The sequence below is a fragment of the Atheta coriaria genome, unplaced genomic scaffold, assembly GCF_025399875.1.
Source record: "Atheta coriaria isolate IRGN ID8LTWV9N9 unplaced genomic scaffold, Caltech_Dcor_3.1 hic_scaffold_6_pilon, whole genome shotgun sequence".
Classification (NCBI taxonomy): Eukaryota; Metazoa; Arthropoda; class Insecta; order Coleoptera; family Staphylinidae; genus Dalotia; species Dalotia coriaria.
In genome coordinates this window covers 6531926-6557844 of record NW_027045448.1, presented here as the reverse complement: position 1 = coordinate 6557844, position 25919 = coordinate 6531926, and the positions used below count along the sequence as shown (strand labels likewise).

Sequence of the window (25919 nt, the reverse complement as noted above, 5' to 3'; positions counted from 1 at the left end):
CGTCGTGTCGGTTGTGTCGATAAATAGTACAACATTGCACCACTAAACGCCACTATTTTATCCAATTTAACAGTGTTCAACTTAGGCAACCAAACATACACCAAAACAAAGTTGTTTAGAACAAATAGTAACGTTCAAATCTTATCAATATAACGAATTCGCAGAATTGTTTACTATTGAAACTAAATCAACTTGATAGGAATTTGTTTACTTTTGCAAAATAATATCAATATTGATAATAATTTACAATATGCATCAATCATTTTTGTAACAAATGCGTTTTTGTTCCTCCGACGACTAAAAACTATACAAAATATTTAAAACTCTTACAGTATAACGTCCTGCCACAATAATTCCGATAACTTAGCATCGCTCCACGAAACATGGTATTAATAATAATCTCAAAAAATTAAATAAATCAAAATACATACATAATAAAAAAAGATTACTGCAAATAGTGCGCGTGTAAACAATCAATATATAAAATTCAATAGAATAAACAAGAGTAATAACAACGATTTAACATTCATAGTATCATATCAATAGAGATTTATCCTCGCAGACCTCATCGCGACTTAATTGTATAAATATGAGCACATAATTTATAATTAAAATTTCTATGTCGTGTGTTTCTGTGTCTGTGTCGTATGTGTAGTGTCTTTTTCACGTTCTGCTAAAGTAATTATGCTTAAACTACATTTATAATAAATAATAATCGTCTTATAAAAAATGGCATACCGAATATTTATATCAATGGATATAATTACAATATTTGATGCGACAGAGGCAGTGGAACACCGGAATCGAAAGGTTAAATGTACACAATCGTCAAACTAAAATTAAAAACTTAAAATATAACAAATTATATATATATAACACACTAGTTAAGATTCGCGCTAAACAACTACCATAGTATAAGTACGTGAAATAATAAGTACATTAGTGTCTTTTGTTTCGCCCCGAACAAAGATAAAACAGAGTGCAGTCAGTCAAATAGTTTAAAATTTGTTCAATTGTCTGCGTCTAAACATTGAAATGGCTACCGATTAACGCACACCAAAAAGGTGAAGAAACTATACAGCCTCAAACAACATTTAATAATAATTGTCATCATGATCATCATCATCATCATCAATATTTATATCGATTTCGTTCTCTTCTATATAAAAAATCACTTTTGTACTCTACGTAGAGATTTCCAACGCTTGTAACACACGCCTTTTATATTAAACGCTCTAAAAACCATCCAATGTTATCTTTTACAGTATTTGCAACGTTAAGTTTTAGTGTTAAATTTAAATTGTAATAATACATATTATGATACGTCTTCCATAAACGTTTGTCTTTTTTTTACATTCGTCAAATATGTAGGATATGATTGTTACTTCACGTATTCTCGTCCGTCTCCGCAATTCATCATCATTGTAAAGTCATCTTAGTAAAATCTTAGTCCTTAGTGTAAAACACATTTTGAATGTCGCGCTTATTGCCGATGATCTCAAAAAACAACAAAATGGCTGATATAGTGATGATAGTTGTAGTCCACACCGAAATTTAAATAAATTTTACAATCTCTCAACAATTAATCGTAATTATGCATGTAAGTAATAAGTATTATATCTTATGTACAAGATAGAAATCTATGTTATATATTTTGGAGCAGACTGCAAAACAGGTTTAAAGTAATTTTTACAGTTTTTCTCATCTTTCGCTTTTTCTCTTCGCTTCGCTGATATGTCGAGTTGCATACATTTTACTTCATATTTCTATCACAACTGTTTTCAGGATAACAGTCTTGGACACACATTAAAGGTAAAATTAATGATAGTATTCTTCTCTTGTGTAGCATGAATTTTAAACAGTGATATAGGACTATTATTCTGATACAAATTGCGATGATTGTGATTATTCAATTCATTGCTCCATTTTGTTTGTGATTAGTATTGCTAATGATCAGATTGTTACCTTTTTGTTTCTCACTTTTCAATTCATCGATTCGACAATAATTATTGCTTAACTAACATATTAACGACCCTGTTATCTAATTGAACTCTCTCTTACTATATAGTTATATATTAAGTAAGTTATCATTTTGTCCGCCATTTTGTTTCTAGCAAACTTTTATGTGTGTGTGTGTGATATGAAATGTAATGTTTCACGTCTTCGTGTCTCGTTTTCCCACCACGTTTCTTATAATCGCCTAGAAATAAGTTTGGTTCCACTTTTTTTTCTTGTACTTGTTGCATCCTACACCGCGTACCGCTTACATAATTGTATATGAAGGTTTCCTTATTGGTTACTAAGTTTTTTGAGCAAGATGAGGCATGTGTAGGAATTATACAGATGCAAAAGCCCACGTAAGCCTCCGATAAACATCTACAGTGCTGCTTCCTCACTGCAAGTCGTCCTCGCACTTGGGAATGTCGAAGATTTCGGCGAAGAGCGGCGGCAGCGTCAGTTTGGACCAGTTCAGACGAAACCAGTCCAGGTGTGCCGTGTGCTTTGCGCCTAGATTGCGCAGCTCGGGGAGTTTTATCAGCAGATTCGAGAAGAGTTGTGGTTCGTTTGCATGATTACGACCCACCTACAATACAAATACAAACCGATGGCATTTTATAGTAAAAACAATCCACAATAAAAGATAGCTATGGATTATGTTTACCTGTACTTTAAGTGCTTCTATAAGTTTATCCTGATAATGTTCTATCGTTTTGACATCGGTGATGCCGGGCCGATCGGCTGTGAGTAACACCACAGCGGAAAATAATCCCAATTCCGTGTCGTTCAACGCAAGCGCGTTAAATGTGCTGGCGAAATGGATAATGGACGTGACAAAATCAGCCTAAGCAATAAAAATAAATTACAATAAATTTAAATTCTTACTTTTTTAAACTAAAACTTACATCATACATAGTTTCCAACTGTTGTCGACTAACAGTTGTCCCATCGTCGAAAACCATCGACGCTCCCGAGGTGAGTTTCGCGACATGACTGAGCCAGATCTCAAAAAATCCGATTTTGATCAGTATCAGCTGATCATCCTGACCCAGATCGCAGAACCCGGGCACGCGTTTCGCAAATTCTACCACGCGCTGCACGCTCGGCGTCACATTCGCAGCTAATTCCTGCCACAACCAACAACGCTGCAGCTCAATGCTATCCGCTGTCGAAGAGGCCGCATCCGCAATATCCTCCTGTGGACTCGCAGGCATCTCACCAAGCGGTTTTCGTACTAAATTTCGAGTGTGCTCCTCCGTGTAACCGCAGTTCGCATGATGCGCCTGCGACACAGTCAGGATAACGTCGTAGACAGCAAGTTGCTTCGTTTCCGCATCGGATTGATCCGCATCTGTGGTGGAAACGCGTGATGCTTCCTCTGTGCTGCGTTCCCGAGAACGTTTTGGCACCCTACCATATCTTACAGCTGCCGAAATAAAATAAAACATTCACAAATTTGTTCCGTCTATAAAAGTTTCGCCAAACTTACAATCCCTCGACATTCCAACAGCGAGACATTTCTTAAATCGACAATATTGACATCTATTCCTATTCAAACGTATCACCAGACATTTGCCATCGCGCAGGCAGCGATACTCGATCTGCTTCTGTATGCTGCGTCGAAAAAAACCCTACGGACAACAAATATAGCTTGCTTTTATTTGTTTTGTAATTAGTGGCATGCGTTTGGAATTAATGTGTTTCAAGAAGCGAAGAATGGCCACGAATGGAAACAGCGACAATTCGAAAGGCACGCCGGGCGCAGGGTACGGTGCTTAAAAGGCTTTACCGAGGGTACCGTTATTCTCGGAGTCTCGAAGAGAAAGGTATACTGCATATAAGTAACAGGCGCATCCATGCATGCAACGCATTCAACGAATATGAGTGTGCGTGATTGGGGAAATTATCGTGGATTACCTTGCATCCTTCGCACGACGTAACGCCGTAGTGGTAGCCCGACGCCTTGTCGCCGCACACTTTGCAGGGCACGAAGGACTTTGTCGTCGCCGAGCTGTTTGAATCCGCAGCGACATAATGTTGATCTGCAATCAAACAAAAATCAAAACTTTAAAACGCAATTTAACCTTTTTTAATACATAACCTAACCTGTTACGTCATAGGTATATTCCGCATAGATAATAATACAGGTTAAGATGAAGAGTGTTAAGATCAAGATTTCAACTGTCACCAAATGTCGCCTGTCGCCTGCCCCGTGCCGTTATCCTATAGATTGACAATGAGTGATATGTATGCCATAAGCGTCGCCAAAACATTCGACATTGCGGCAATTGCGATTCGCGAGAACTAACAGTAACAAACTAACAGCAAAACGACGACACCGAGAATGTTAATATCACGCAGTTCGCGAAACGCCTGCGAGTACAATGCGTGCGCCAACTGTACCTCTGCGACATGTCGACATATTTGGAATAGAAAAAAGGTATCCGCAGCGATCAATTAACAAACGATCGCTCTCGCGAAGTCGAACATGTGTTCACGTTTTGACGTGTGAATGATCTTTTAATGCGATTTAATGCTGTCTAATGCTATTTAATGTCGCGATAAACAGCGATGTAACAAATGTCCACACACAGGCCATGCGACAATACGCGGAAATTTCGCTCGATTTGGCGTTGCAGCGCTGCAAAAACAAGCGTTATTTGTGCGCGAGTAAGCAAACATTGCAATAAAATCAGCTCGCTTTAGTCTTCGTGTATGTAGCCAAAAATAAAAGCAAAAAAAGGAAACATGCCGGCTGGTGGTATTATATAATGCGAAACTGGTCAGTCGTCAACCTTGCTGCGAGTGCTGCGAGGAGGAGCGCCTCGCAGGAGTTACAACACGAGCACATGAACTTCACCTTCGCACACGATACACACCCATAAAAAGTCAATGAACACTTGATTCTCGATACATTATACACGAATTATAATTGAATTAAAAGTTTTTTTGCAATTTTTCCATGGAAAATTCAATTGCATATAACATAACCTCAAATGTGCATTAATAATATCATAACCTAGCATTATACAAGTTGTCGTTGAGGTATAATGATAGACATAAATTTTCGCACACAATGGCGTATAATTCGCGTTCATACTGCCGTGCGATTACGAGATTAATTTATTTCCTCTTTCGCGATGGAAAGCACGACGCGGAAAACACAATAAAATAATTAATTATAGCATTTCATTATTATTAAATAACATTGTAAACCTTTGAGTGTATCATTGGAAATAAAACGAAATTTAATTGTCAATTTTCATTACAATTTGCGTTTGAGTGCCACCGCTGTGCTGGCAGCAAGTTTTCAATTACAAACCAGAGACAACAGACATACGAAGATTAAACCGTTGGGCGGCCATTTGTTCGCTCATTGTTTCGTGTGTTTCTTTCTAAGATTCAACAACAACAACAACAACAAGAACAAATAAAATGACTAAGACTAAGATTCAGAGTGAGTTAATCTAGTTAATTACGGATGTGCTGAAGGAAATTACTGTGAATTCGTCTCATAATTGTGCGGACAATAAGAAAAATTATTTGGAGAATAAATAGAAAATTAAGATTAATTATACTAAATAATTATACTTTTCTTTTGTTTTTCTTTCATTTGCATGATAATAAATTTCGGCATTTCGGTGAGTTATAAACATAAAAAAGTTTTAAAATGTAAACTTCAACAACCACAATTTTATACTTTAAATGTGAATTATATTGTTGTAATTTAGTAATTTAATTTTTATTTCAAAATAAATTTATTTTAATGTTGCGCATTTATCACAGTTTATGTTATTATGCAATTATTTGTATAATACCTACATGTGTTCAGGCGAACGCAGCCGATTGCGAACGCATATCATCTATAATCTTGTGAAAGTGCATTTTACTCGTTAGCGCATTTCGCATTACACGTTACATAAATCAACGAATTTGCAGTCATACCAATAATATCGCTTATAACACTCAAATTGCTTAAACAATTTGTGCGTTGGCAATACACACACCGTTATACACTGCGATGAAAAAGGAAACAATTATCTTAAAAGTTGAAATTTGCCTGCATTTGCATCGACATACTCTACTTACTTTCGAATTTGATTTTTTCGTTTTTCTCGCGTACATGTAAATCGCTAATCTGCACGGTGTGTACAATCAGATTGTGAATATTGTGATCTGGTTTTTAATGCAACTGCACATGTGTGTGCGATTTATGTAATCGGTGATCGCTAGCGATGTGTGTCTCTAATGTCTAAAGTCGCGTAATTAGAAATGCGCAAATCGAAGCGATAGTTCATACTTTCCTCGCTGAGTGAAGTGAATACTTTCATTGAATGCATCATACTCGTAATATCACAGATTGCGCTGTCAATTACATATTACCACACATTGCAATATAATATTACTTGTGTGCATACATAAAAGTTGCATACTTTTCATTTTTAAAATGTTAGATTTAATATAAAGGCTGTGCTGCCACAACAGAAACAAAAACTACACTAAAAAAAATCCCTAAAACTTGCCGGAATCATAATTGGACGAATTAAAAGGAAAAATTACACGCTGATTGTGAAAAGCTATAGAATACAACTGGATGAAGAACACACAAAGATCGTTTTCGTATCTTTTCATTGCTTTCGGATGTTTCGGATGGTTCATTGCCCCATTCGGAATCGCCTCTGCTCGAGGCGGAATTTCGTTAAAAACCTGTTCCATAGCTCCATACATTTACACACACAGCACATCCATTGCCCAGCGCACGCACGGAAAAAGAAGCGGACGAAATAAAAAAATAAAATAACGAAAATCTATCAGCTATTCAATTCCATCTTTCCCTCCGATATCGTCGTTTGATACTGCTTTATAGATACGTTAATTTATTACTACGGCTGCATCACGTCACATTCACATTCATAGTAAGACTGTCGTTTGGTCGTTTATATGTTAAAATTTTTCATTCAATTAGCTCGCTTTACATCCGCTTAAAATTGGAGTTTTCATGGCTTGAAGATTTAAGATAAGTGAACCTGCAGTAAAACTAGCTTTTGTACGTGACTTCGGTCTCGTAGTTTTTAATAAAACATTAATTAATTTATTAATTTCATTTATAAAATTTGCAATTTTATGTTAAAGAATTTAAAAATGCTAATAATGCATTTTAAAGCCATCTGGAATTGAATTATTTAGCTAAAACTATGATTGAATCCCTATACTAATTTTCATCCATTATTTAACGCTCTTGAAGACAGAAAGAAATCCAAAAAATCATAGATCATCAAAATCTGTCCAGCCATTCTTGAATTATAAATATTGTAACTAACCGTACTTTGTTTTATATAGAAATAGCTATATATTTTAACGCCCAAAGTAAAATTATAAGAATCCGCTGGAATTTACAAACTAAAAAATTCATCTGCATTAAAATTGCAATAAAATATGTTCTACTTCAATAACTACCCGTCATAAAAATGCAACATTAATGCATTCGTTCATAAATAACTAATTTATAACTACTATTTACTTGTTAACTCTCAGGGCGCTTAGATAATACGCGTTCTACAAAATTTTAATGAACATTTACATAACACTAGCATAATACATTAAGTTTTCCAATTTCGAAAAAATGCACCGGCGCACTTTAAACAACAAAAACCCGGCGTATTACTTTCAAAGTTTAGTTACCGCTGCAATCGTTGCGATAACTACAATTTTTCATCTTTCGTTGCGAACATCGTTCACTACATGATTCAACTAGGCGGCTAGCGAATGTGAGAAACGAGAAGAAACAAATGTCTGCGCGCTTGCACAGTGAGCGTTTAATTATCAATTACGCAATCGTAATCTTTCTCCGCGCGCGCAGTTTTCTCATTTTCTTCGCTTCGCGTCGGTTCAGCGAGCATCGAGAGCTTTCGATACTGCATTGAAATCGAAATCGAAGCGAAATGAAATTGCTTGTATTACTGTAAGCAATCGAAGCATATATGTCAAATCTATACAAAGTGTTTCAAATATCTTTCAACGTTTTTCAGTAAGTAGGAAGTAAAAGCGCAAATATTTTATGGTTATATCGTTTTATGCATACTGTGTACACTAGTCGCATAAAAGGCGCGCTCGCATTTCTCCCTTTACTTAACACTTTAACTTTACGTCTCCGCACACAACACTTTAGTTATTTACTTATACGCTTTTCCACTTTATCTGTATACGAACGTAACAAAACGCTAGAAACGGCCGCAATTCGATCGCCAGAAGATAAAATAATAATGCGCGCAGCCTACAGTTTACCCAACACGATTCGGACGCTTTTCACGCGGTTGGAAACTTTATCGCGTATGAAAAGTGCATAAAACAGGCGACACATATAAGTTCCAACACTTTCAACATGGCTACTGAATAAATAACCGCAAGTTTCAATATATTACGTTAGGTTCGAGAAATAAAGTTTGTTCTTCTTCGTGTTTCACTCATTTGTAATTCACTCACACTGCGCGAGGTATCTTCGGTTATTTATTAGCGTGCGCAAAACAGGAAATCGCTAATTAATGCGTTAATCAAGCATTCAACTCTGGAGGGTTCGCAAATGCCTGCGTGTTTAACTGTTAAATCGGCGAAATATCAAATTAGCAAACAGTTATCTTCCAAAAAACATTAATAAAGCAATTATAAGGTAAACTCTCATCAATTGTAACAGTTTGTTATTACAGCAGGATAATTACATTAAGATTTATTAATATTTTTTTTTCAATTTACAAAAAAATATGTTTTGAGGTTAAATCAGAGCCTAAAAAAATTAAAAAAATCAATTTTTTTTTTCAATTTTCAGAGAATAAATTAATCGTAGGCAATAATCAAAACATAAAAAAATCCAAATGTTGTAACAGGTGAAAGTTGATCCAACATGTGGTTGTCTAACGTCGAGTAACATTATCACCCGATTACACATTCATCGAAAGACGCTGAAAGGCTGTAATTAGATGTTTAATTCAATGAAGTGCCTACACTCGAAAGGCTCATCGGTGAAACATCGACACGCGAAGAAAACAAAAACGCTTTACACCGCATTAAAAGAATTAAGATGCGCGCGCACGCAAGACGTGTGTGCAGCCTGACGTCACCGCACTAACCTAACTTAATCGCAAATCGCAAATTGCAATGTATTGTTAATTAGTTATTAATGCCGTTTGATGTCTTGTGTGTTTTGAGCTGACGGCACACCGCCACGAATAATAAAATCGTAACGGTGCATCGCCGCGCGCAAACTGCGCCTCGATCGTGCGCCGGCGATGCACTCAGCATTCGCACGCTAATTATGCGCCACGCATAATCGCATAATTTGGAAATTACAATGTGCATTCTTCAACGGTCTGCACGAACTTCGCTATTGAAAACCACGAACGTCAAAAATGCACAAAACAAATTACATTACAATCACATGTAAATATCTAATCATATAAAATAAATATTTATGCCTAAGCTGTAAATTAACAAAGATTTTTCACGCTGGATGAATGAAAATAATCAAATATCATAAATGCCAACATTGCAACATTGCAAATAATATTTTTTTGTCTGTTTTGGTGTAATTAAACATAAGTATGCTTTTCGCACAAGAGATCAGATAAGCATTAACGTGATTAGCAGATAAATTAATTACCTACAACTGGATGTATATGTGATGTGTGGCTGTGCGCAAGCGCGGAGCGTAAAGTTATGGCTGCGGTAATAAAGTTACAAGTCCTGGCGGTTTGAATAAAAACGCGTTTATGAATAGACGCGCGTAAACGTGCGAAGAGTTGGTGCGTAAGCGACCAACGACTAGCGACTTAATGGTTGTTAGTCTTTACTCGCGGATTGCGCACTGTGCGCTGCTCGCTAATTTTATTCGCCACATATTATAACTCGCGTGTATATTATATGCATGCGCGCGTCGTATGTGTTTATTGACCTTTTCGCTATTTTTGTCATACGCGCAGATAACTTACTTTGTTTTGTTATTTTCACCCTACAGAGTGTGTAAATTAATTATTCGCGTGTTTTTAGTAAAATTTGAAAGAAAAACTGTAAAAATTCAATAATTAGAAGTATTTTCTTTAAGTATTCTTGTTTGTAATTAATTAATAGCAAATCAATTAATTTGTTGTAATGATTTGTTTATAAAATAATAGAATATTAAATTCTGAATCTAAATATGCAAATATTTTATTGTTAACTATTTAAAATCTAATAAGAGAATCGGTTTTATAAATATTACCAAAGTTAAACTTTGATTGTTCATAACTTTTGATTCAATTGTAAGATAAACAAAAACTTTAAGCTGTTAGACGTAGAATTTACTGCATAATCTATTTTTGCAAGAATCATACTTTTAGCATAATTAGTTTTCAAGTAATTAATTAAAGACTAAAACTATTACTTTAACAATAAAATCCACGCGCATCTAAAGAAAACTTTCGTATTTTCTTTTCATATTAATTAACTCTACAGAAAATTTTCTTTCCAACGATACTTTCATCAACTTTATAAGAAATGAATTGTAAGAGTTACAAAGTCACAAAGTTGTGCAATTTTAATGCCAACAATTGGCGCGATTCAGAAATAAGTCTCAAAACATTTATCAATTGTTTAACTTGATAACTTTCAGAGTTATTATGATAATAAATATCAAATTTGTCGTACATGAGTATTTGTTCACTTAATTTAATTTTCGGCAATAGAAAAATACGAATTATTACTTAAAACACGTCAATTTCATTTTCAAAGTTTCGTTTTCATTAAAATTAATTGTGTTTTCATAAATACTGTTGTTCAAGTAGCATAACGTATCAGATTCACTATGGCGCATAACAATGCCCTGAAAAATCGCAGCCGAAGTAATTAAAGCGCTCGCACCGCATGCCGCTCAAATTTTATTAATTAGTTAATACGACGCCGCTGCGTGCCGTAATTAATCCTCTTATTTTTAACTCTTAATGCTCAAGTCACGCTGTAATTCATATATTGCAAAGAAAAAGAAAATAAAAACCAAAACACCGAGTGATGTAACTTTGGTGGTTACCTTGCTTGATAACGACATTGTTGTTGGCGGTGCCGGTGGCCGGCGGCGAGAGTACAATCGGACTACTACCAGCCGACGAAGCGCTCGGACTGGCGGCGGCGCTCGCCGTCTGCGGCGGCATATGCAGCAAGGCATTCGGCGGCGGTGGCGGCGATCCCGCCGCAGACGTCGAGCCCACCGAGCCCGGATCGCTGAATCCCTGCGTGCTGCTGTCCTCCGGCGTGTCGAAGAAGCTCAGATTAAACTCCGAACCGGCGTCGAAGGACACGTCCGGCGACAACTTGTCTGGGGACGGCGCCGGACAACCGCCGAGCGTGCCCGTCATCGCGGGCTCTATTTTGAACACGTTCATCGTACGTATTTGTGTGTAGTATTATCAATAGCCTTATCAATTTTCAACAACACAACGATTCAGACTTATTCTTCGACCACGACGAACTGCGCACGCTTTTTAGTATAATCCATGATAGATCGTGTGTGGACACTGTTAATTAATTAATTAATTTTTAAAACATCGCCACGTGGGTGTTGATGTTGTTGTTGTTGTTGTTGTTTGTTAAGACACACAAGGCACATCGACGCCGACGACGACGCCGAGGACGCGATTGAATAATCTCGCGGCGCGCACGCGGACCGAAGCGATGCCACACACTCTCGGAGACACGGCGACTCTCTCGCGCCTCAGCGGCGCACAGGTAAGCAGCAGCGGCGCGCCGCCGGCCGAAGAGAGCGAGGAAGGGAGCAGCAGCGCAGCGCGATGCTCTGCCACCATGCTACCGGCATCTCCCCAAGTTCAATGCCCCTGTACAATCTTCATCGCGCACTTACTTCATCGGCGTACACAAACGCGCGAGCACCTGATCTACCGGGTGTCATCATAACAACAAAAACCAATATTTACACAGCGTGACGTCATCAAAACCGCCAATAACTAAATATTTTCATTGCGAAACACCCTGACCACGGTAATATATGATCTCATTTTTTTCATTTTGAATTTAGTCTGCACTCCGCATGCAACATATTGGCTTCCTTGCTTCTTTTACTTCGTACTTCTTGGTGCTTGCTTTTCATTTCTTCCTTCGGCATAGATATCGTGTTTTCTACCAGTGGTACTAGCACTGCTTTTCGCAAAAGTGAAGAAATGGAAATCGGGAAGCCCGGACCGAAATTCGCATGCAAATCTCACTCGGTTCTTCCCCCTTTTTTTAACTCGTTTTTTGTTTGGTTTTCTTTCGACTTGGGGCCCCGGCTGTACCTTTACCTATTTTCATCCGGCGACAAAAGAACAAAGGGCACCAAGCGCGCACGAGGAGAACAATCGATGGTACATTGCGGATTAGGTTTCTATCTTTTATTCGCTGGCTTTATTGCGTTCGTCGCTCGCCTGGGGTTCATTTTTTACGCGCATTGTTGTTTTATGCGGCGCGCACAATGCGAACAAAGATGTCACAATGTACACTGTCCGGCCGGCAATAATCAAACTATGAAACACTATGACCAGGGACACTTTTATGTGAACGGTGAAAAATCAGATGTTTTGATCTGAAATGATATGATTTGTGCTTTCGGGCAAAACGCACTGAATTAGCATTTGCCATTTATCTCAGTTGACGGCGCACGCCGGCGACTCGCGACGATCAATCAAACATGGCGCGGCGCGCATCACCCGCATCGATTAATTATGTATTGTCGCTCTCATCCGCGCGCACACATTCGCCATACAGCGCAACATTAATTTGCAAAAAATCGTCTGGTGCGCGATACAATCCGTGCTTTGTTTCGCATTTGTTCCCACAGTATCATCATTCATCATGGCAAATTTATGCTGAAATTGATGGATTTTATTGGAGGTTAATTTCAATCAAAAACACTTATCACAAATGTTTTCATAAAATTCATCCGCAAAATCAGTAAACATCGTTTTTTTCATTTGAAAGATGTAAACACAACACCCGATTGTAAAGTGTTAATGATAACGATCTGAATTTTTAATCTGTTTTCATTAAAATCCCATTTAATACGCATTACATCAAAAACGACAAGATGTCCACGACACACGTCGCTCAATCCGCGCACCGCTTAATACGATTTTAATCTATTTTATCGATTGTGAGCGCGCGGAAAAGATACACGAAAGTGTCCCGGCCGACACAGTAAATAAAGTGTTACAAGCAACAACTTACATTGTGCGCCCGTTTGGTGCTGGCGCTGTTATGCGCTGTTAACAAATCGCCGCGCCGCTAAAGACACGCATAAATTATGCAAGCGCACAACGGCTTACGTACGATTCAAACAAAACCGAAGGAGTGAACAGAAAAAAATCAATAAAATACGACGTAAACAAATCTACCACCTCAAGCCCACAACAATCATAATCATATACACATTTTACCATCGCCAGCACCAAGAAAGCTACCAACTGGTCCGAGTAGTTGCTACTTCTACGGTAACAAATATTTACACATGTTTCACAGTGTATTTAAAGAAAGAAAGACGAAAAAAGACGGGAATTGATAGTGTAAACACTGAAAACATAAATTCATGAATTCAGTCTAACCATAACGCAAGCAAAGAGACACGTCTTCGGAGATGATGAGGAGAGGCTGCGCCGAAGAACCGATCGCGCGTGTGAATGAACCTTCGCCGGTGCTTTTGCTCGGCGCGGCTCCTTCGACTCCTCTTCGCGCACGAAACGAACCGGTTGCCATTCTCATATATAGGCGCACCACCTATATCCATCCACACTGATAGGTACATACACAGAGAGTCGAAGATATATCTTTGTTTATACGCGTATATGCCGCATTTTACATGTAAAATTCTTGCGCATTCGGGATGATGCTTATCGATAGGCCCCCTTGAAGAGTCGTCTGCAGAATTAAGGTACCGCACGCACCGAGAGATTGCTGCACACGTGCACCACCAGAGAGATGGACACGGACGCGATAATGTTGCTCGCATGCCGCGCATTCATATCGATAAAGAGGCGGCGCGCATTGTGCAGCGCGCAGCGCACAATACAACATTACAACCCCTTTAACCTGTTTGCGCGCATTGTCTTGAAGACGCCGACAGTGGAACACATCGGAACGAGTTCTCCTCTCGGGATCCCGGTTGGGATGCTGGGTGCGCGAACATGTGAAATTATGTCATAGACGCTGAGAATGCAGCGCGCGCCCGCCCTGGAATTAGCGAATGGGCGATGCCTGAATTTCCAGGCATTGTTGGCGAAAGGATTAGGCGGGATGCAACATGATAATTATAACAATGCGTCAACACAATACCGCACAGCGCCAACATTGATTAATGTTGGCAAACGAGAATCTCTACGGTGCACTGAAACAATGCGAATCTAAACATCAACATTCTCCAATCAATTTCATTACGCATTGTATATTTAGTGTTTAAAATCAAAGTTTTACGCATGCGCATTAACAAAATAATGTGTAAAACTGTTGTTAATGTAAAGTTAAATAATTGCGTCTCTCAGAAGAATGCATGATTCTCCATGAGAGATAAACCCAATTTACTTTCGTATAGTCACGTTTCAACCATTCATGGCATTTTGAAGACTTTTTAAAACAAGTTTGAGTTTTAAATAGCCATTTTTGTTTCGTACGAAAAAAAAAAAGTTAAATAAGTCATTAATTTTTTTTTATCATCGGTTTTAATTGAATAGATTCTATTAGTTTATTTTGAGTGATATCTATTTATGAACGGTCGGCGGCTATTTAAAGCTAATCCCGGCGAATTTTAACGATTTTTGCGCGCTATATTTATTCGAGCCGAGCGGCGAGCAAAGCGTTGAATGAATGAGTCATTAATCATTTTGTGCATGCTGCACAAAAGCGCAATGTACGTCGATTCTTGAACTTTTTGCTCGAGCATGTCCTGATAAGAAAAAATTAACTTATTATTGTTATATAAACAAAATAAATTTAAAATGAGAATTTTTACAAAAAAAGTAAAACTGCAATTTTTATTAAAAAAAAAATAAATAATAAAATGAAATTATTTCTGTGTCACTTAGTTTATGCCACCATGCTGCACGTGTACGCAATATAACATGTAACATGTTTATATGCATTTCATTGCCATCTCGTTTCACTGCCATCGTTTATTGTCGCAATGTCATCGTAGCTCGTGCGTTTGTTGGCTATGCGTGCGCGAAACAACACGACCGGAAGAGTTATCGCCGTCTGTTCGACAAAAGCTCATAAAATAGTGCATATCGTGACATAACCTAGACTTTAAAGCAAATACTCAAAGGTTATGTATTTTTCACATAATCAAACCGAAAGTTTTATTGACCCGAAATTAAACGCAATAAAATGTATCATCGCACAATGAAACCGAAATTCACTCGCCGGCTTTTTGTGCGTGCGCACAATGCACGAATTGCGCACATTGGTATCGCAATTGTTAAGAATTTAAGAAGTGCACACACTTCCACCAAATCTGCAGCCGCGCCTCGCAAAGCGGCCGTATAATAACGATCATTAGCGCGCCGCGTGTCTCGAGATGCCGAGCGTCCAGGCTTTCATTCAATTAAGCGCCATTAAAATCGGAGCCGAAGGAGTGCGGTCCATTCCGAGCGCAAGGAGCGCTCCGTCGCACGATCGCCGATGATATTTTAACAGTTATTTACTGAGAAACGAATTAATAACTTCCATTCGCCGTAGACGTTCCACGGAGATGAATCTGGCATTATGCACCACGAGAGTCACAATCACACCAACCATATTCACACAATGCACAATCACTTGTTAAACATTCATTGCGATTTTTGCATCCCCTGGAAATTTTTCAATGACGGATTTAATTGAATATCGAGCTTAATTTAAATTGGTTGTGTGGGTAAGTCGTACTTGTATTTGTACTTTTGTACTACCTGGATAGTTTTCATGGCATGATGTTGGGCCTGCAGGCTGCAGGAGGAATAACCGAGGTTGTTCACCTTCGGCGGCGCGCTGCGAGCAGCCACCGCAGCAGCCGCTCACAAAAAGAGAATCACGCACACGCGATGCACAAAGTATAGAATATTGAATATTAAGTGTGTAAAATTTGACTTTTAGACACGCGCACTGATGCAAAAAATTAATTCTCCATTAAAAGTTTATACATTTTTACATTAAAAAATTAACCCCTTAACTAATAAAACGTAATAATTAATGAGATTGATAAAAAAAAGGTGTTGCACATTTATAAAACGTGACTGCACGACTAAAAAGTGATTTAAAGATAAGTTACGTTTCAACACGTTTAATAATTACAGTCATTAATAAGAAAAAACACATCACAACTCTCAATTCTCAATAAGTCGCTTATTATTTCAACCAAATAATTAAAGCCGCGGAGCACAAGTGTTGATTCGGTTTAAATTACCGCCGGACATCCATCGAGGATGTACCGTTACGATTTATTTTTGAAATTTCAAAGCCATTATGAGCGTTTGGCAGCGCGGTCGTAAATTATGCCCATGAGAAAACAACATCAATTGATTGCGAAATCTGTGTGGATTTTTTTCGAACTTCAGGTGGTTTTTTTATTTATGTATAGCCAAATCGCGCGTCGTGGCTCTCTCGAAGGAGATTATTAAGGAACATAATCCGTGTGTATCGACGCTCTGTCTATCTTTATTATACTCCGGTCTATAAATCTATTCGGAGGAGTCATGCCATCCTATCTCAAATTATTCTTACCATAATAGGCTAATAGTAAAATATAAATATATACAATGTGTTTATGGTGTGTGTGCGCAATAAAATTTACCATCAACTGGAGTTAAATTAAGTTAAATCGAGACAAATTGTATTAATTTCGTTTCAGAAATTGGTTATATTCACATACTCGTATTTCATTGTACGCAAGTGCACAAATACACAAGCACAAAAGCACACAGGCTCGAAGTGGTAGGTAATTAATACGAGTGTGATGCTCTCGCATCACGTCGGACGTGAAGTGGACGCACGGATGGTCGTATGAGAAGACAACGAATAAAAAGTTTGATCGAAAAAAAAAAACTCGCCGGACTGGTGCGGTGTGTGTGTCCGGCCATCCGGACGGATGACGAACGCGTACGCAAGTTGTTTTAATCGCGTATTATCACGCGAAATAAAAGCGAACGGAATTGGGAATTGAAATTCGATTCCCAGGTTACAAAAATAAAAATATCCAATATCATAATATAAATCTACATTGAATTCTAAAAATAAATAAATTTTATTTTTAGTTTATTTGATTTTAAATATTGCAAAACATTAATTTTTCCATTAATAGAATAAAATAGATGCATTCCGCATGTATTTTCACTCGCATTGTATTTAATTTCACTTATCCAGCGCGCAGAATGGCTGCTCATAAAAGAGAATAGAAAAGTGCCCTAATAGCAGTAATCCTGCACGCCTGCTCGCCTGCACAAAGCAGACGATTCTCGTGCGTTTGTTGTTGCGACGCGCAATATGCAATAAAGGTAAAGATATACCTTAATATGAAAACGGTACGATATTGTGCGGCGGCCGCGAGTCGGAAATGCGCGCGGCGCGCAGGTAAGTGACCGCCTACCTTTTGTATTGTGATTACGTCGTCCTGCTCGCGGTGCGCGCATTCCAAGCGCGCAGCGCAATCGCGAGAAATTATCTCGCGCAGAGGAAGTGCGGGTATAGGAAGTAGGTATGCGAAACGATACGCGCTTCCCTGACACGAACGCTTGCACAATGACAATAAATAAAACCCTCGTGAAAATTCATTTCATAGAAAAATTCCATTTAAAAAATTCAATTTTCCGAGCCGGAAATAAACAGTTCAAAAATTTGCAGTGAGATGGCGTAAGTTTTATTCATAACCTACAAAACTATTGAAAAAATAGCATAAACTCAAAATGTCATATATTATTTTTTGTTTTCATAACTTAATACGCATTATATAGCTGTACAAGTATTATGCTCTACGTTAATTAATTAATTTCCTCATAATTTCCATGAAAATAAAAAACGAGAAGTAATTTGAAAACATAATAACACGTCGACGTTTATGCACTCCGAAAGCAGGCAACACATTTATCGATCTGGCGTTGGTTCGGTTGCCAAAGCATCCGCGTCTGCGGCTGCTGCCTCCCATCCCGCCGCAGCCGCCGTCGGTGCCTGCGATGCGGTTTGCATTATGGCACTGCTCGTTTTCGGTTTTGTTATAACTGAATATATTCCCTATTTGGCGCTGCCAGCCATAGCCATGGCTCACACGCGGTGCGCGGTCCTTTACTTTATTTACTTTAGCAACTAAGCAGGCGCTCTAAACTTTATCTACACTGCTATTAAAGCCATTGCGGCCGTTGTTATGCAGCGTATTCACCGGCGAGAATTTATCTATCCAAACGGGCTGAATTTTCCAATAAATTACCCGGAAAAAATACCCGACCGCCGGCAACATTATTTAAATCGAAATCTCGAATTAAATAACGAGCGCGGCTAATGCGCACAATGCACATAGTTGGCGCGCGGCAGCAAGCAGCAGCAGCAGCAGCGAAGGTAGAAGAGAAATTCGTTATTTATCTGTGCAAGTCTAACTTTTCCTTCGTCTCCAACATGGTGTGATACCATAAAGTGCATTACGCCTCGTAACTCGCAATAATTTATATTATAATCTGCCACACCTTGTATATATTGCATTGCGTTGCATTGCTTACATAACATTATGTAAACCGAGCTGCACGGTTATTTAACTCTCTCGCATGCATTTTTCCTAAACATTTATTTGGTAAAATTTGGATTTTTTGAAAAGTCGTAAATTTTTACGTTACTGCCTGTAAGTATATATATTCGGATCACACGCGAGAGAAACAAAAATCGAGATGCATTCGAATGTTTTCGCTGCGAAGAGACATCAGCAACAACAACATTGCTGGGCGGAATGGGCGGATGCGCTTCGGTCCTCCGCGCCCGCCGTATTGCGTAACAGGCACATGAATATTTAAATTTAATTAACATACCGCGAGATCGCAGCGCCGCGGCCGTCGGACTGGACGCCTCGAGGGGACTGGCTGGATTCGAGCCGGGCTCTTGCTTCACGCTGCCGCTGCAAACACAGCAAGAAATAAAAATTACACAAATTGAACAATTTCAACAAAGTATCATCACTCCACGCCACGACTAGCCTATATAATATATATAAACACACACTCACACGCATTGCGCAATAATATTTGAGTTAATTGACGAATTAGGCAGAAAAATTCCCGATAAAAGTGAAGATCAACCAAGTAGAAATTCTTACAACACATAAAATAGCGATATAATGCGTTCATTAATGCGCCACTACCGTGGAACGCGACTTAATAAGCCATATAAAAACATTCAAAGTGAGCAAGATTTATCAACGCTGGAATGCAATTAAAAATTTATAATCACTTACGACTAAATCATGTTAGAAACAAAACCAAACAAAACTGTAATTTGCCGTGAGAGAATAAACAAGAAACAAAAAAAAATCAATTGCATTTCCTTGTAAATAAAAATCAATACAATAAGACGAGATATTTTTTATGTTAATGAAAAAGAAAATGCAGATTTATGAAAATTGTTGGGTTATTACTAGGTGTTATTACTATGTCGGTGCGTGTCATTGGAGGGATGGTAGGATCCATTATGGGAAATTAGGTCACTCATTGCAATGCCCTTGAGGGCTCTTTACGCGCTCGAACATCGCCCGATTAAATAATAACCCAAGTGTGTGCACGTCGAAGGCCGACGCCGGAAAAGCAGCGGGAAATCTTTCGCCGGTTTTATCAATGTTTTACCATTTCGTGTTGTGTGTGAGTCTCCGTCGTTTAAAACCGCATTGATTTTTCAATCAGCGAATCGCCGAAACAAAACAAACGCGTTAGCCGTCAGCTCGCGCTTCAAGGACACGCCAATGCAACGAATGTAGATACATTTCCTTATTATCATTTTACTGATTTTACACACTAAACAACACAACATCGAAAATAAATACTGTCGTGTTTATAATTTTATCATTTTGTGAGTGCGTTTTTGTTGTGTTGTTGTTGTTACCTTGAATACGTGGAATCCGCAACGCTAGTCTCTGGACTCGGCGTGGAGCTGGTTGGCTCCATGATAAACCGGACGATATTGCAAATATCATATTATCACCAGCGCCATGTTGTTTATTTATTTATAAGTCATCACTCCACCCGATTGCAGCCGGGGTGCAATTATCGACCCGTGCGTGCGTGCCCGGTACGAGGCATCGCGTCCGCGTTAGTAAAAAAATATTAATTGCCGCCGGCGAAGCGGTCCAAAACGTGCGCGGGTGGTACGCAAGAGCCCCTAGCCGCCGTCGTCGTCGGGACACTGCTTCGGCTGCAGCTGGCCCCGCTGCGCGCGCTATTCGATATTCCTCAGGCGGCCGCGATTATCTGCGCATGCCGCCGCCGCCACCACCGGCGGGGTGCACTTGCGTTTTGTGCCAGTCGCCGACAATGTTTTCTAACATACAAACACACTTTCCAGCGTGCGATTTATTGTCCCAATTACGCTAATCGCGACTTTCCCGTATAATTAAACGCCGCAACCATTATTTTCATTAAATAAATTACCATAATTGTAATTAAATAATAGATACTTAAACATATCTTTGGTTTTATAGTCTAAGGCGAGTAAAAATAAAGAATATCTTACCATTTATCACAACGGACACAAACAATGTTCCCGCACTGATGCAAATTGTTTACTAAATAAAAACACTGCAAAACGTGTTTCATCGACGCTCATACCACTAGCGCCACCTGGGTCAAAATGCTCCAAACAGTCAAACGAACAAATTTTTAAAATGTCTTCAGAATTTACCAGAATGAAATACATATGAATTCATATGTATTAAGTTATTAATTAATATATTCTATTAAATATCATATAAACTTCATATCGTTAAAAACAAATAAGTTTTGATTTTGTGCAGCACCACATCAATAAATATCAAAGTGTTAAAATACATACTTAAAATACTGTTATTCATACTTCTTTGATTCGCGTTTCATTATTTCAAACATGGCACTCGTATTAAAATTAGATACATCTGTAAAACTAATCGAGTTTAACTGCGTATAAGAAATAGTTACTTTGGCACTATGTAACTACATTAATAAATAATAAATATCCATCAATTAGATTGTTAAGTATGTAGACGTTTTAACACGGAAAGCGTTATTTTTAGTTTTAAGGCAATCTTAAGGCACTTGTCTTGCATGTATACATTTTAGCAACGATTCTTTTTTGTCTGCGTAAGTTTGGAAGGCAATAAATAAATCGTCTTAAAGCTTGAACACAAAGTGTGTCTTCGAGTCTGAAAATCATTGTCAAATTCTTAGCGCTGCATTTTTTCGAGAATTGGCACAACCATATCGAACTTGGGTCGTTTGCCGGCATCTTCATTCATGCAAATTTTAATCAATTTCGATAAATGACTGGATATTCCCGGTTTCATCTGAACGCGCAATCCCTCCAATGCAATCTTCATTCCGCACTCCATTGGCGATAGATCCGGAAAAGGTTCCTCCCTGGTTGCAAGCTCCCAGAGGAGAACAGCAAAACTCCACATATCCGACGCTTCCCAATTACGATCGGTAATCTTCTTTGAAAGCGCTTCCGGTGACATCCAAGCCGGATAATACACCCTACCCTTTTCCTGAAAGCTGAATTTACAGTCAGCCATATTGATTCTAGCTGTCAAGTCCTCATCGATCATAATATGCCTGCTGTTCAAGAAATATTCGGGAATAATACGCTCTAAACTATGCAAGTACGCCATTCCCCGTGCGATTTGCGAAGCAAAACGTAAAGCTTGCGGTAAATCGACCACAACGCCGCTGCTTTCATGCAGAACTCTATAGAGAGATCCCATTGGCATGTATTGATTCACAAGGATCAAAGTCGGAGGCGAGTTACAGCCACCAATAACCGGTAGAATATTGGGATGTGAGAATATCCTCAATTTAGGATACTCCTCGTTGAAGTCACGTGAAATGCGCTGCGTGACGTTGCGAATGTTAAGTACCTTGAGGACAATCTCGTTCTTTTGCCAAACACCGCGGTAAGAATCACCGCTCGGGGTAGAAGCTAGCTTGTCTTTTTTGTGAAGGTCGTTAATGTTAATACCTCGATGGCGGCTGAGTGTAGCATCGCGAGATCGCGTCTTGTAACCCAACCAAGATTGGTCTTTGAACTTGATAATTTTCATATCCTGTCCGGCGTCAACGGCGATGTCATGGAGGTGTTTGCTTTGAGTACCCTTTGCTTTATCCAGCGGAGTATCACCGTACTTGTTAGCAATCATAACGTTGGCCCCATGCCGTACCAGGTCTTCAGCAACGTCATGGTATGACCAGAAACAGGCATAGTGCAATGGAGAGTTGCCATGTTCATTAGTAAAGTTTATATCTGCCTTGTGTTTTAATAACTGCAAAAAATTAAAATTAGTGAAGATATAATTTAGAATACTGGAAACTATTTTCTTACCAGTAGCACAAGATCACGGTGACCATGTGCAGCCGCCAAGTGAAGCGGTGTATCATCACCGCGATTTGTCGCATTCACGATTGCCCCGCGTGCTAAGAGCATCTCCACGATTTTTATGTGACCTTCCATTGCAGACCAATGCAATGGACTAAAGCCATGATCATCCCTGTAATTATAAGTAATAAGAAATAAGTTACAGTATGTGACATTGAGTTTTAAATCAATCCCACATGAACACCACAGCTAACCATAAAAGGATTGCTCAACCTTATTTGCTGAGGTAAAAAGGTGTAACAGGTTTAACCTACCCCTGATTCATGTCATGTTCGGTATCGTCGAGCCAAACACGTACTTGCAACGCGTTTCCTTCGCGACACCATTGAAATATATCCTCCATTCCGGAAATATGCGGTTTGCAATTTTACGAACTATAAATAAACAATATGGGCGTGCACCTGTGTCCAAATAATTCGGTTTCTTCGAGTTTATACTTGATTTTGTTCGTTCTTCTTGCTGCAACAACACTGCGCACGTTGTAATTACTTAATAAACTAATTAAACACGGATAAATTACAATAAGTATGCAATAAACTAAGTAAAATAATAGCAGCTGAGGAAATTATGTCATTGCTGCCCGCAGTAAGAAAACAAATATGTTGTGACTGTAGGGGGCGCTGCTTGTATTGCAAGAAGTTGAGCAATGGCGGTTCGCAGTGTTACCAATCAAAGCTACACTAAATCACTGAATATCACTGAGTTTAAATTTTATTCCAAACGTTAAATTATATTGGATTATAGGAATGCGTTGAATAAATATTTGTAAATGCAAAGATCAAAGTTAAAGCACATACTTTAATAGACTTTCTTTATGTTATACACATTTTGAAGAAAAATGTTATTTACAAAGTCCGGTCAGCGAGCCAACTAGTAAAAATTATACAGATAAATAAATAACAGAGTTTTCCTTGTTTTGAAGTAAAATAATTTATCTTTGCTTTGAAAGTGCGTGAAGAGTGTGGATGATTTAAGTTTTTCTCGGCTATCTTTTCCAACTGTTTTGTTTTAGTTTAGAGAGCTAAAGAAGAAGAGCCTATAACGTGTCCTGCTTGTCTTCGCTTCCTACGTCCACCCCGAAATGTACATTTCTCGACTTATCCTACAAACCTCGCACACGAGCGACACTCGGTGCCCCGATATGCTGTATAACAACAAATCAAAAACGCTCAGCATTCATTCGTCTTTTATGTGTTTTGTTTGTTTGCCTCGTTTCGTTTTCTTTTTTCGTTTATCTGCGCAACACACAACATATACAATTAATCATGGATCATGGATAATCTAATGTACAGCATTTGCATCGATTGCATTACCACAATTCGTAATCGTATCTATACATAAACAAATAATAATAATAATGATAGTAATAAATCCGCAACGTAACGTTAACGTAAAATAAAAACGTAAAATTATTCAAGTACTTGGTACTCTCTCTCTTCCTATCGTGTGTCTCATTTCATTTGTCTACTAAAAATAATAATTGGACGAAACTTAATTCAATTTTTTCTTTACATAATAATTTGTTATAAATATAAATATGCGTAGATTTTGTTTTGTTTGTTTTCTTTGTTAAGAGATTTTTTTTTAGTTCAAGTGAAATTATAGCTCTCCTCGCTAGCAATTTGTCGCAAGTCATTAGTAATTTCCATTCGTTCCCAGTGCTACAAAAATATTCTTGTTTACATGGAGATTTCTTTCTTTTGTTAATATTTACCGTAAGGACATTGCGTTATTTGCTTTCTTTTTATTTACAATTCTAATATTACAACATTAAGTGTTTCCTTGTCGTGTGAATTTTCATCGGAAAACTGACGCAATTAAATAGACTCTAGAATCGAAATACATATTATTTTTGGGTGTTTCGGTGCAAGTTGAACAAATTGTACTAAATTCTCGCCGAAAATCGCTAAGAATTAGTCTAAATAATTAAAATTAAAAAATGAAGAAAAAAAAAACAAACAAATCACTTTGATAACAATAAAACAATTTTAACATATTCACATTGATAGTGTATCGTATGCATGTTTGAATTTTTGCATTTAAAATGATGCGGCACGTCGTAAAAAATGTTTTCTCATTTGTTTAGCTTAGTTTTGGTTAAATGTTCGCGGTTTATCATCCGTAACCTTAATAAAAAATAAGAGAAAGATAAAATATCACAGCAAGAAACGTTTAGTTCGTTATCATTTCCATCTTAAATAATTAGCGTTTGAAGCAATTCCAAAGCCTTACAAGTGAAGAGTGTAGATCAAGTTTAAAAGAGCGTAGAGTTGATAAATAAGCAAACAATACTATCGTAAATTTATTTTCTTCAAAATTCCTTACTTAGATGAGCGTTTCAAAACGTTTTTCCTTATTTAGTCTTACTTACTCCACTATTCGAACATCTAGTGCAAAAATAGCTATTTCAACACGACTATAATATATTGAATATTATGTCATTAACAATTAATATTACGCATTACTCTCGTTTAAGTGTTACCATTATCTTCGGTTTTAATCGTTAGGTTTAGCTCGGCGTGACGACATCAAATTAAATGCAAAATTGCGGCGACACGTTTTTTTCCCTCCTACTCACAGCACCGAAAAATCGAAGAAAACACCACCAGCCACACAAACAGTGCGACCATCGTCGCTCGGGACTTACTTTTAGAAAATATGCAACAATATTAAACATTTGTTGACGTGGTTACTCCTAAACTCTCTTCAGAACGCCGCGGCGCACAAAGTTAATTATTATTTTTTGTGTTTTTGTTTGTTTAAGGTATCTTGAAGAAGGTTTTATCACCGCAAAAAGGATAGCGCAACGCTGCATGTTTTGTAGTTGTTGTTCTTGCATTTCTAAAAATAAGAGGAGTGCTTGCTCGGTTCATCCTACCACCTAGTCCTAGGGTGCAGCGCCGACTATTTCTTCGTGGGCGTCCCCCGTTGCGTCAGACCCTCGAACCGCTTGAACGTGTAATTTATAAATACCCAGTCTTTGTATGTCACTTCACCGTCTTGAGGTAATGGAGCAGCAGCTAGAGAAAATAAATTACAAATCAATAATTATCATTCCAAATAATAGAAAATAAAAAAATATGACTTACGGATCTCTAGTTTAACGTCAGGGAAGTCGTCAAAGTTGGAAGTGTCGTCGATCGAGCGCACCTCAACCGCGATGGCGGCAGGCCGCTCACGGATGTGCTCCCAATCAACGCCCTTAAAGAACGGTATCAGCTTCAGCTCTTCGATGCCCTTCTGGTTACCTAATCGTCGTTCAGCCTCACAGCAAAACCTTCAAAACATCATTATGT

The 25919-nt window shown here is 38.3% G+C and overlaps 3 protein-coding genes across 9 annotated transcripts in view; all 3 read right to left on the bottom strand.

Moving 5' to 3' along the window:
- Positions 1-192: 192 nt before the first annotated feature.
- On the bottom strand, positions 193-20333 carry LOC135795043 (ecdysone-induced protein 78C-like). 2 transcript variants are annotated; one of them, XM_065306594.1, is made up of 7 exons: positions 20107-20333; positions 19044-19129; positions 3916-4040; positions 3488-3629; positions 2904-3424; positions 2663-2842; positions 193-2584 (listed from the first exon to the last, which is right to left on the bottom strand). In XM_065306594.1, exons 1-7 carry the CDS (start codon positions 20166-20168, stop codon positions 2393-2395), a joined length of 1308 nt encoding a protein of 435 aa, XP_065162666.1. In that variant the 5' UTR covers positions 20169-20333; the 3' UTR covers positions 193-2392. The 2 variants fall into 2 exon arrangements, with proteins under 2 accessions (XP_065162666.1, XP_065162665.1); XM_065306593.1 differs by lacking the exons at positions 19044-19129; positions 20107-20333 and adding an exon at positions 11054-11710.
- Positions 20334-20931: 598 nt separating this feature from the next.
- Positions 20932-23235, bottom strand: LOC135795045 (integrin-linked protein kinase-like). Its single transcript, XM_065306595.1, has 3 exons — positions 22878-23235; positions 22570-22735; positions 20932-22510 (listed from the first exon to the last, which is right to left on the bottom strand). Exons 1-3 carry the CDS (start codon positions 22964-22966, stop codon positions 21419-21421), a joined length of 1347 nt encoding a protein of 448 aa, XP_065162667.1. The 5' UTR covers positions 22967-23235; the 3' UTR covers positions 20932-21418.
- A 166-nt stretch (positions 23236-23401) lies between these two features.
- Positions 23402-25919, bottom strand: part of LOC135794654 (serine/threonine-protein kinase tricornered) — a 40013-nt gene continuing 37495 nt past the window's right edge. For all 6 annotated transcript variants that reach the window (XM_065305992.1, XM_065305995.1, XM_065305997.1 and 3 more), the window contains 2 exons: positions 25713-25900; positions 23402-25643 (listed from right to left, as the gene is read on the bottom strand). In XM_065305992.1, the coding sequence (XP_065162064.1) occupies positions 25528-25643; positions 25713-25900 (304 nt within the window). In that variant the 3' untranslated portion in view covers positions 23402-25527. The remainder of the gene's footprint in view (positions 25644-25712; positions 25901-25919) is intronic.